Below are 13,054 nucleotides of genomic sequence, written 5' to 3'. Positions count from 1 at the left end.
GGGACACCCTCCTCCCCCACCCCCGGGACACCCTCCTCTCCCCCCCACCCCCCCCCCGGGGACACCCTCCTCTCCCCCCCACCCCCCGGGACACCCTCCTCCCACCCCCCGGGACACCCTCCACCCCCACCCCCCGGGACACCCTCCACCCCCACCCCCCGGGACACCCTCCTCTCCCACCCCCCGGACACCCTCCTCTCTCCCCCCCACCCCCCCCCCCGGGGACACCCTCCTCTCCCCCCCACCCCCCGGGGACACCCTCCTCTCCCCCCCACCCCCCCCCGGGACACCCTCCTCTCCCCCCCACCCCCCGGGACACCCTCCTCTCCCCCTCCCCCCCCCCCCCCCCCCCGGTTTCCCTGTGGGCGATGCCCGGGCTGAGCCGGTGTTTGGGCTTCACTGGGACACGTCACCCTGAGGCCCCGGGGCCGGACCCGCCGCTTCTCTTACTTTTATTCAGTGACTTCAGGGCCCGGCTGTAATCGGCAGTTTGGCCGCAACGATTCACCTCCGTCCACAGCGCAGTCACCGACCCGCCGCTCGCCATCCCCGACCAGCCCGTTCCACACCGGGCCGCAACCTCACCGCTCGCGGCTCAAACAACTGGGCCCAGCGCCGCCGCCACCGCCACCTACCGGCCGTGCCCGCCACCGCCACCTACCGGCCGTGCCCGCCACCGCCACCTACCGGCCGGGACCGCCACCTACCGGCCGGGACCGGGACCGCCACCTACCGGCCGGGCGGGTCACCGCCACCTACCAGCCGGGCCCGCCACCGCCACCGCCACCTACCGGCCTGGACCGGGACCGCCACCTACCGGCCGGGCCCGCCACCGCCACCTACCGGCCTCGTCCGGGACCGCCACCTACCGGCCGGGCGCGCCGCCGCCACCTACCAGCCGGGCCCGCCGCCGCCACCGCCACCTACCGGCCCGGACCGGGCCCGCCACCTACCGGCCGGGCCCACCACCGCCACCTACCGGCCGGGCCCAGCGCCGCCGCCACCGCCACCTACCGGCCTGGACCGGGACCGCCACCTACCGGCCGGGACCGGGACCGCCACCTACCGGCCGGGACCGCCACCTACCGGCCGGGACCGGGACCGCCACCCACCGGCCCCGCCACCTACCGGCCGGGCCCGCCACCTACCGGCCGGGCCCAGCGCCGCCGCCGCCGCCACCTACCGGCCGGGACCGGGACCGCCACCTTCCGGCCGGGACCGCCACCGCCACCTACCGGCCGGGACCGCCACCGCCATCTACTGGCCGGAACCGCCACCTACCGGCCGGGCCCGTCACCGCCACCTACCGGTCTGGACCGGGAACGCCACCTACCGGCCGGGCGCGCCGCCGCCACCTACCAGCCGGGCCCGCCGCCGCCACCGCCACCTACAGGCCGGGACCGGGACCGGGACCGCCACCTACCGGCCGGGCCCGCCACCGCACTCCTGCTGCCTGGAGATTTCATTCCTGACCTCTAACCACAGCAGGTCAAATGGTCATTTTCTAACATCTTTATAACTAATAATTGATGGGGAAAGGGTGGTAATGTTCACTGGTCCAGTCACCCAGAGGCCAGGCTAATGCCCAGGAGCCGGCTTCAAATTCCACCAGGGCAGCTCAATTAATAAAATAATGATTGACCAAGAAACTATCATCGATTGTTCGCAAAACCCACCGGGTTCACTAATGTCCTTTAGGGCTGGGAATCTACTGTCCTTACCCGGTCTGACCTGGGTCTCTATGGTTATCTCAATAAAATAAGTAAAGTGGCTGACTCTTAACTGAAGCCTGAAATAGCCCAGCAAACCACTCAGCTCAAGGACAATTCGATTAGATGGGCAAATACTGACCCTCCCAGCGACACCCACATCTCATGAAGGAATAAAGGAAAATAAAGTCAAAGTGCTCAAAGGTTAGGGTTAGGGCTTAAGGCCGAGGCAACTGAAGAAACGGCCACCATTGGCAGATTGGGGTTGGAGGAGACGACAGAGATTACAGATGGGGCCAAGACCATGAAAAGAATTGAAAACAAGAATGAGAATTTTAAAATCAAGATGTTGCTTGACCGGGAATCAATGTAAAGGGAAACAGGACTTACTGCAAGTTAAGACAGTACATATGAACATACAAATTAGGAACAGGGATAGGTCACTCAACCCCTTGGTAAGGTTATGGTTGATCTGACGTGTGTCAAGAAAACAAGAAATTGTAATATTTTTCTTCGGGTAATAACCCTGGCATATTTTCTTATGTGCTGGAAGTCAGGCTGTAATTGGATTAAGAGCTAGAGTGACTTCAAGGGTCTAAAGCATGGCTGTCACTGCCTCTGTCTGCTGTGGACGAGAAACTGTGCTGTGCTCACCAGGTGGTGACCCCAAGCCTGCTTTAAAACTCGGTCCCACTGAGGTGTGTGTCTCTTCGCTAGTGGAGGGTGCAGGTGAACACAGTGATGGCTATACATCTAGCAGGTCCTCAGGATCCTCATCTGAGGTGGCCTGTGCACTGGGGCTGATGGGCTGCTTGGTGGTGTGACTCCTCCCTTTGCTGCTGGTGGCTGTAATAGAGAAGAGATAATTAGTGATTGACTTTCACCTACCTACATTAAAGAGCGCTCACAGTTTCACTGGGTGGACAAAGACCAGCAGATGAAGCCTCGCTGGCTTGTTGAGAGATGCCAATCACGCCTTCAGCGCAGGAACAGACCCGAAACTCACCAGCCGGCTTTGCCGTCCGCTCCTCAAAAGTGCTGAGTGGCCTGAGCTCCAGCATCCCCCCTCCTGCCTGGGATCTCTTCCTGTTATGGGTGATCTTGTCCTGCGTAAAGACAGATGGACAGTCTGTGACCAGGACAGATGCCAAAGCAGATGATAAGCATGCCTGCCTGCTCTGTGTGCTGAGTCCATATATCTTCTTTACAACCTTGTCTACTTGAACTGCTGCCTTCAGGGACCTGTGTACTTGTACACCAAGATCTCTCACTTCATCTAGCCCTCTTAGTATATACCCATTTATTTTGTAATCCCTGTAACTGTTTGACCTCCCTAAATGTATGACCTCACACTTCTCTATGTTAAAATCCATCTGCTACTTTACCGCCCACTCCACCAACCCATCTATATTGTTTTGGAGATTATGGCTATCCTCTACACTATCCACTACTCGAACAATCTTTGTCTCATCCGCAAATTTCCCAATCGTGCCCCCCACGTTCACATCCAAATCGTTAATATATAACACAAACAGCAAGGTTCCCAACACCGAGCCCTGTGGAACACCACTTGAGACAACTTTCCATTCGCAAGGGCATCCATTGACCATTACCCTTTGTTTCCTGTTACAAAGCCAACCTTTTATCCAGTTTGCCACATTACCCTGAATCCCATGGGCTTTTACTTTCCTGACCAATCTGCCATGTGGGACTTTGTCAAATGCCTTGCTAAAATCCATGTACACAACATCCACTGCACTACCTTCATCAACCCTTCTTGTCACTTCCTCAAAGAATTCAATCAAATTTGTGAGGCAAGACCTTCCTTTAACAAATCCATGCTGACCATCCCTGACTAGTCCATGCCTTTCCACATGACAGTTAATCCTATCCCTCAGGATTGATTCTAGTAATTTGCTCACCACCGATGTAAGACTAACTGGCCTATAATTGTTTGGCATTTCCTTTGATCCCTTTTTAAACAATGGAACTACGTTTGCATTTCTCCAGTCCTCTGGTAACTCCCCTGTATCTAGTGAAGATTGGAAAATCATCCTCAGAGCATCTGCTATCTCCTCCCTGATTTCCTTCAGCAGCCTCGGAAACAACCCATCTGGCCCTGCTGAGTTATCAACTTTCAAGGATTTCAACCCTTCGAGTACTTCCTCTCTCTTTATGACTATCCCATCCAATATCTTGCAGTGTTTCTCCTGGACTACTATATCTACATCCTCCCTTTCCTTTGTAAACACGGAGACAAAATATTCATTCAAAACCCTTCTCACAGCCTCTGCATCTACACACAAGTTTCCATCTTCATCTCTGATAGGTCCCACTTTTTCCTTAACTAACCTTTTAGCATTAATGTATTGGTAAAACACCTTTGGGTTATCTTTAACTTTACTTGCTAATCTTTTTTCATGCCCTCTCTTTGATTTTCTTATTTCCTTTTTTACTTCGTCCCTGCACTTCCTATATTTGCCTAGGCTATCTGCAGTGCTTAGTTCTTTGTGCCTATTGTACGCTTTCTTTTTCTGTTTGATCTTCTCCTGTATTCCTCTAGACAACCAGGGAGATCTAGATTTGGCAGTACCACTCTTATTTTTGTAGGGGACATGTCTACTTTGTACAATTAGGATCTCGCTTTTTAGTGCTTCCCACTGGTTTTCCACTGTTTTATCCTCCAGCAGTGCTGTCCAGTCCATCTCAGCCAAGTCCCTTCTCATTTCTGCAAAATTTGCCTTCCCCCAGTTCAAGATGTTTACTCTTGCCTTATCTCTGTCCTTTTCCATGGTAATGCTAAATCTAACTGAATTGTGATCACTGTCCCCGATATGGTCGCCAACTGTCACTTCACCCACTTGCCCTTCTTCATTCTCCAAGACTAGGTCTAGAATTGCATCTCCTCTCATTAGGTTTGTCACTAATTGGTTGAAAAATTTTTCCTGGACACACTACATGAATTTTTCTCCCTCAGTGCCCCTTATATTGTTTGAATACCAGTTGATATTAAGATAGTTGAAGTCTCCTACTATTATTGCCCTCTTTTTCTTATAAGCAGAAATTTGCCTACATATTTGTTCTTCTATCTCCCTTTCACTATCTGGGGGTCTGTAGTATACTCCCAGTAGTGTGACTGCCCCTTTTTTATTTCTGAGCTCAATCCATAAAGCCTCGTTTGTTGACCCATTTAGTATATCATCCCTTCTCACAACTGGAATTGATTCTTTAACCATTAGTGCTACCCCACCTCCTTTTTTATCCCTTACTCTATCGTGTCTGAAGACTCTATAACCAGGGATATTAAGCTGCCAGTTTTGTCCCTCCTTTAGCCAGGTCTCCGTTATAGCAATGACATCCTGCTGCCATGTGTCTACCTGTGCCCTTAACTCATCTACCTTGTTTGTAATACTCCTTGCATTGAAGTATAAACAGTTTAACCCCGTCAATTTCCCTTGCTGGACACTTTGTAAACTTTGCTTCTCCTGTAACTCCATGTCTATCACAACGCCCTGGCTAATGTTCTACCTCCATTTTTCTGATCTGAATCTGACCTATCTGATCCTACTCCTGGGACCCCATCCCCCTGCCACACTAGTTTAAATACTCCCCAACAGAACTAGCAAAAGCCCCCACCAGGACACTGGTCCCAGCTCTGCCTGGGTGCAGCCCGTCCGATTTGTACAGGTCCCACCTTCCCCAGAACCGGTCCCAGTGCCTCAAGAATCTGAATCCCTCCTGGCTACACCGTCTCTCCAGCCACGTGTTCATTTGGTCTATCCTCTTATTTCTGCTCTCGCTAGCACGTAGAACTGGGAGTAATCCTGAGATTACTACATTTGAGGTCCTGTATTTTAATTTATCTCCTAACTCCCTGTACTGAGCTTGCAGGTCCTCATCCCTTAGTTTACCTATGTTGTTGGTACCAATGTGTACCACGACCACTGGCTGCTTACCTTCCCTCCCCAGGATGTCCTGCAGCCGCTTCGTGACATCCTGGACCCTGGCACCAGGGAGGCAACATACCATCCTTGATTCACGTTTGCAGCCACAGAAGCGTCTGTCTGTGCCCCTAACTATTGAATTCCCTATCACTATAGCCCTGCCACTTGTTTTCCTCCCGCCCCTCTGAGCAGCAGAGCCACCCACGGTGCCGTGAACTTGGCTGTTGCTGCTTTCCCCTGAGAGGCCATCACCCCCGACAGTATCCAAAGCGGTATATCTGTTAGAGAGGGGGATGACCATAGGGGACTCCTGCACTACCTTCCTGAGTCTTTTACTGTTCCTGATGGTCCCCCATTCCCTTTCTGTCTGTGTAATCTTCACCTGCGGTGTGACCACCTCACTAAACGTGCTATCCACGACTTGCTCAGCATCGCGGATGCTCCACAATGAGTCCACCCGCAGCTCCAGCTCCGAAATCCGGTTAGCTAGAAGCTGCATTTGGACACACCTTCCGCACACATGGTCAACAGGGACGCGGGAAGCGTCCCTCATTTCCCACATCCTGCAGGAGGAGCATATCTCGGGTCTGAGTTCTCCTGCCATGACGTCCCTCTCGATTAAGCTAGTTACTCCCTTAAAAAATACGCTCGCTCGGGGCCTTGTTTCTTGACTAATTATACTTGTACAGTACTACTCTATATATACTTTTTTTAAGCTCCTACCTCAGTATTAAGCAATGAATTACTTTAATAGGTTGAAAAAATACTTACCAGGATTTACTCACCAATCAGCTGCTTTTATTTTTAAATCCACTTTCAGAAGAGTGTCCCTCGCAGGTCTGGTGCACTCCTGAAGGTACTGCCTCTCCATCTCTTTTTTTGGTTTGAGAAGGATGGAGGGATGGAAACACTACAGCAAAGTAATGTTTGGGGCTATTCCCTTCTTTTGCAGTGGGTGCTCCTCGATCCCCTTCTGAGTTGCGGTGACTGTGCTGACTTCTCCCAGAATGCTTCTCAGTCACTTCTCACTACCACCCTCTGTTCTTCTCTCATATCTGTGTAATTGGCTTTGTTTAAGTTTAAGATTCTTGTTTGCGATTGGGGTATGTCACTTTCAAACTTAACATGGAATTCAATGGTATTATGACCACTATTTCCCAGAGGATCTTTTACTACGACATTACTAATTAACCCTACTTCATTACACAACACTAGATCTTAGCTATCTTTATCTGTGGTCAGTTTCACCATATATTGCTCCAAGAAACTGTCGCAAAAGCATTCTGCAAACTCATCTAGACCATTCTTGCTGATTTGATTGTCCCATTTATTATAAAGATTATAAAGTCCCCCACAATTATTACATTTCCTTTGTTACAAGCTCCAATAATTTCTTGTTTAATACTCTGCCCAATGGTAGAACTACTGTTAAGGTGGCTATAAACTACTCCCACCAGTGTTTTCTGACTCTTGTTATTCCAAATTTCCACTCACACTGATTCTAATTGATGATCTTCTGAGGCCAGATCCTTTCTCATTAACGCCCTTATGTCATTCTTTACTATCAGGGTTACTGCACCTCCTTTGCCATCCTATCTTTCTGAAATATTGTGTACCCTGGAATATTTATTTCCCAACCTTGATCACCTTGTAACTATGTCTCTTTAATGATGATTAGATCTAAAACATTTACCCCTATTTTGCCACTAGTTAATCTATCTTATTGCAGATGCTTTGTGCATTCAGATAAAGAATATTTAATTTGAGTTTTGTACATCTATTCCCTGCAATGACATTATTCGTCGATATACATTTTTTGTTAAAATCTCTTTTCACTTCCTGTCCCATTTGGATTTCTAAATCTTCCTTCACCCTCCCCTCCCTAGTTGTACGATTGGCCTAGCCCATTTCAAGTGGAGCCCATCCCAATGGAATAGCTCACTCTTCCCAAGTACTAATGCCAGTGCCACATGCATTGAAACCCCTTCTTCCCACCACTCTGAGACATACGTTTAACTCTCTAATCTGCTTTACCCTATGCCAATTAGCACATGACTTAGGGAACCAGAGATGATTACCTTTGATGTTGTTGAATTTGGACCCTAACTCCTCAAATTCTCTTAGCAGAACATCATTCCTGTTTCTACCTCTGTCTTTGGTTTGCATGTGGACTACAGGACTACAACAACTCCTCCCCCTCCCACAAGCTCCTCTCTAGCCTTGTCCTTAACCCTAGCACTGGACCGGCAACACAACCTTCAGAGTTCCAGATCACAGTGAGAGAAATTGACTTTTAAAAAGTATTTTTGGGGAATCTTGTGTTATTCTGTGAAAAGGTTGTGTGGTTCTGTGTGTGCGTTTAATTCAGCTGGGCAGAGATTAACAGGAGACAGGTTGTCGGGGATGGGGGGTTGTGTTAAAACATGAAAAAGACAGAGGTGTTAGCTTTGAGTTACAAGTAAACAGATTGGATCTAATATTTGCATTTTTAGATAAGTTGAGAATTTGTTTAATTATCAAAGAGGAGTCAGAAGTGAAAAGAAACATGTTTGTATCTTGCAGAACTTCCATAGGTAAATAGAAGTGGGGATATTATATTTTATTAACTTGAAAGCAAAAACAAGACATGAAAAATCTTATTAGGATTTGAGTCTTGAAGAGGTGTGAGAACAATGGATCCTGAGATGAAAGGGGACAAAAGGTATTTTAGAGTTACAGTTGAGAGCTTAAGGTAGCTGCTTTGGGCTGTAGCTGTTGAGCTGGAGCTGTGAGATGTAGCAGCTGGAGATGTGGCTGAGAGAGGATGCAGTTTGAATCAACCATCAAGTCAAGCCAGAAAAGCTTTGGGATACAAACAGCAGTTTTATTTTGAAGTTTGGATTTTCACAGCAGAGTGGAAGAGAGTTACAGGTCATGTGGTATGCCTTTATTGAAGCTGCAGCAGTTTGCCTTGGGTAATATTACTGGATTTTTTATAGTTAAACATCTATAAGGGAGCGTTGCCTGGAAGGTATTTAATTGCAGGTCTGACCAAGTAGAGAGTCTTTTGGGGGAATGTTTTGTAAAACTAAGTTTAACTGTGTATCTGTAACCTTGTGTGAAGTTTTCTTTTATTCTTGTTAATAAAACTTTTACCATCAATTTTTAAAATCCCAAAATTGTTACCGGACTTCTTACTGCTGAGAACAGTAGGTCCCCTTCTCATTTTCAGAATATAAAAAAAGCGTATGGCCTGTAAACCAAGTTTTTCCCTCTGGGATTTGGTTTGCGCAGCAACTAACACCGTCTGTGGTCATAACAATGGTTACAGAGAATAGTATCTATCCTCCTGCCTATACTATCTCCTATCAGTACCTCATTCCTCTTCGCTCCCCCCACATGAATGGCATCCTTCACCATGGTGCCATGTCCAGTGCTGTCCTTCTCTTTACCCACACTAGTAGCAATCACCTCGTACCTGCTGGATAAAGCCAGGGGTTGAGGCTCCTCCATCACTTCATGCTGATTCCTCTTGGCTGCCTGACACGCAGTCACACACCCCTGTCCCTGACCACCTCTAAAGTTCTGCCTAACCTAAGGGGTGTGACTGCCTCCTGAAACAAACTGTCCAGGTAGCTCTCACTAGCCCTGATGCCCTCAATGTCTGGAACTAGACTCCAGCTCAGCAACTTGGAGCCGAAGTTGCCTAAGCTGCAGACACGTACTGCAGATATGGTTATCCGGGATTGCAGTGCATTCCACAGGTTCCCACAAGCTACAGTCATGGCACACCTCCAGCCCTGCTATTCCTGTCCAAACTTCTTCATTTAATTAATCAATTGGTTAATAATTTGCACAGATAAAGTAACAGAAAGTTGCACTCACCTAGCATGGAGACAAAAGAAGAAAACTCACAAACTACCGGATGCTGAAAAAGAGTAGAAAAAGGAGAACCTCTTTGCCCCTCTGCACTGAATTCCCACCTGAACAAAACTCTCAACTACACACTCTATAAAACTTTACATTGAATAATTATTTGCAATCAGTTTGTAGTTTAGTTGTGTGTAATTATCAAGTAACCAAAGTACATTAATCAGTTAACCCTATGATATTCTGCTGAATTGTAGTCAATTTAGGACATTAGTAGATCTCATGACTAGGTTCTTGTTAGCAGTCGCATCCACACTTGACAAGTGAGAAACACCACATGGTCAGCGCTGCAAAGATCTCAATGTTGAGCAGTCCTAGTCTGGAACCATGATACTCCCTAGCAATTAAAATTTACCAATTTGCAATCCCCAAAATTCAAAAGCCCATTGTGTGAAGTAAAACAGCTGCATGGTTTGAAACAGTTAGTCCTATTTCCTCAGAATTAGTTTAGTCCATTCAACTTGTAGTATTGTAAAAAGAGCAGTCACTTTCTTTCTGTTAGCTTAGAGTTAAGTTCTGTAATCAGTTTTTGTAGCTATGTAGTTCTTGTGACTGTTATTCCTTATGAACATGTAATTATAATGTTGTAAGTTAAGTACATCTTGCTCCCTTAACGGTAACAGACCAATCATCTTTATGCACTGATTTTATATGTATTTTACATAGGCTTTATGTAACTTTGTAATTTCTGTACAGCTATGCAGCACTCTGTACTCATTTACTATTTTTAATTAACTTGTACCAACACAGGCAGATACTACAAAAACATATAATAGTTAAGCAGTTCTCTCAAGCAAAACACCTTGATAAGTGCCTGTCTTAATGGGAGTTCTACAAGACATATGATATTGATATCTATACAAAATTAGGCGCTTGGTACAATACGCCCAATCATTGAGCATTACTGACATCATACCCTCTCTTATTTCAAACAAGATGACATGAAAACTACCTTGAGGCTCCCTTTATCTCAGTCGAAAGTCAAAAAATTTAATGAAATAACAGAAAAGGCTATAATGAGAGGGTTGGTCCATTGAATAATTGACACATTAGAGGGACAGTCAGGAGACAACAGGAAATGACATCAATAGATGACCTTCAGGAAACCAATCACACACCACCTAAACCAGTCAGGGACTGATCATGCGCTGCCCAAGCCAATCAGAATTCAAGAATATGACTGATCATGCACATGGGTTGTGGTTTGGAAAGAGTTAAAAAGTACCAGCTTTGAGCTGCCAGGCATGCACTGAATGTGAAACTGAAGACTGCTTTCCAGTTGGGAGCAGAAGATCACAGAACTGACCGAGAGAGCATGAGCTTTTATTTTCCGCAATGACCTTTGATGTGGCACTTTATCCATGTGCAGCACTGTGTGGAGACCAGAAAGGAGAAACATAGAAAATAGCAGCAGCAGGTCGTCATTCGGCTCTTCCAGCCTGCTCCACCATTCAATATGATTATGTCTGATCCTCTATCTCAACACCGTACTTCCACCCTCTCCGCATACCCCTTGATGCCTTTAGAGTCTAGAAATCTATCTATTTCCTTCTTAAATATATTCAGTGACTTGGCCTCCACAGCCTCTGTGGTAGAGAATTCCACAGGTTCACCACCCTCCGGGTGAAGAAGTTTCTCCTCATCTCAGTCCTAAATGGCCAACCCCGTATCCTGAGACTGTGACCCCTTGTTTTAAACCACCTCCCCACCCCCCAGCCAGAGGAAACATCATCCCTGCATCCAGTCTGTCCAGCCCTGTCAGAATTTTATATGTTTCAATGAGATCTCCTCTCATTCTTCTGAACTCCAGTGAATACAGGGCCTAGTCGGCCCAATCTCTCCCCATACAACAATCCTGCCGTCCCAGGAATCAGTCTGATTAAACCTCGCTGAACTCCCTCTATGGCAAGTATATCCTTTCTTGGGTAAGGAGACCAAAACTGCACACAATACTCCAGGTGTGGTCTCACCAAGGCCCTGTACAGCTGCAGTAAGACATCCTTGCTCCTGTACTCAAATCCTCTCGCAATGAAGGCCAACATACCATTTGCCTTTTTAACTGCTTGCTGCACCTGCATGCTTGCTTTCAGTGATTGTACAAGGACACCCAGGTCCCTTTGTACATCAACGTTTCCCAATCTATCATTTAAAAAATACTTTGCCATTCTGTTTTTCCTACCAAAGTGGATAACTTCACACTTATTCACATTATACTGCATCTGCCATGTATTTGCCCACTCGCTGAGCCTGTCTAAATCACCTTGAAGCCTCTTAACACCCTCCTCACGGCTCACATTCCCACCAAGGTTTGTGTCATCAGCAAACTTGGAAATATTACATTTGGTTCCCTCATCCAAACAAGTAGACTTAAAAGAGCACATCTACATTATTTAAAACAATTTTACATTGTAACATACAGCACTTTGAAATTATTTATTAGTAATCACATTTGTCAGCATTTCACAAGTAAAGCATATACTCTGGTCCAGTCGAATCAACACTGGTTTAAGTGTAATATGTGGATGAGTATGTGGAGGAAACTGCTGCTTTCTGTTAGCTGTGAAGTTTGAAGTAAATTATGAACTAAATTAAGCCACCATTTAGAAAAGTTTACTAACATAAACATAACCTCACCATCATGTATTTAGTAATTTAGTATATAAAAAGCTTCCAATGTCCCACTTGGTAAATACACCAGATAATGCAGTACTCAACCATACAAACCAGAATCTCTGGTTTGGCTCAAATTAGTCAATTACTGTCAATGCAGCATTTGGAAGGTGCCACAATGGGCTGTAGGACAGCAAACAAACTTAGGTGGAATTCTCCCTCTTGCTCACTTTCCACTTGCCCCAGCTGAAAAACATCTGCAGCACGAGTGAGCTTAACTTAGATGGTGCCAAGGTTATTGAGCACAAGAACATTGCCCAAATTCTCATTTCAAAAACTGCCACCAGGCCATGAATGCCTGTGGCTATACCAGGACCAAAAAGGACAGAGGAACAAAAGGAACAAATAGAGAAATATTTTAAGCATTAAAAATAATCGTAACATTTACAATTATTTCTAAAAGCCATATTCAGTTAACGTTATTTCTTTCTACTTGAACATCATTCTGGCTTAACACAGTTCTGTTAAAAAATCCAATTACAAATTATTTAAAAAGGAGCTAACTTTCAAACACCAAGTAACAATAAGAATCCTCACACCAATAATGAGTAAGACGAAGCTGTACTGTATTTCAGCTAAAATAAAACCCTTAAAACTAAACTCCATACATAGAATTAGAGGATGTTCTGTTAAAAGAGAGCTTAATATAAAACTCTTCGAGATTCCTCTTAACTGAAAGCAAATGTCCTTTATCTCCAACAATCGTTAAAAGTTATTTTGAATAATTGAATCCTATCCAATGTATGTCACCTATCGACCTGTACCAGCCTCTCAGAGGGTTGTGGCTGCTCTATTGAGTATATTCAAGACCGAGATTGATAG

At 46.4% G+C, this 13,054-nt stretch overlaps 1 protein-coding gene across 1 annotated transcript in view; it reads right to left on the bottom strand.

Annotated features, from left to right (window-relative positions):
* Positions 1–642, bottom strand: part of srp72 (signal recognition particle 72) — a 70,090-nt gene extending 69,448 nt beyond the window's left edge. Inside the window, exon 1 of the mRNA XM_078536218.1 lies at positions 451–642. Coding sequence (XP_078392344.1) covers positions 451–547 — 97 coding nt within the window. The 5' untranslated portion in view covers positions 548–642. The remainder of the gene's footprint in view (positions 1–450) is intronic.
* Positions 643–13,054: the final 12,412 nt, after the last annotated feature.

This window comes from Cetorhinus maximus, unplaced genomic scaffold (assembly GCF_964194155.1).
Source record: "Cetorhinus maximus unplaced genomic scaffold, sCetMax3.hap1.1 HAP1_SCAFFOLD_998, whole genome shotgun sequence".
Lineage (NCBI taxonomy): Eukaryota > Metazoa > Chordata > Chondrichthyes > Lamniformes > Cetorhinidae > Cetorhinus > Cetorhinus maximus.
The sequence above is the reverse complement of the archived record's forward strand: the minus strand, read 5'-3'. Positions and strand labels throughout refer to the sequence as shown.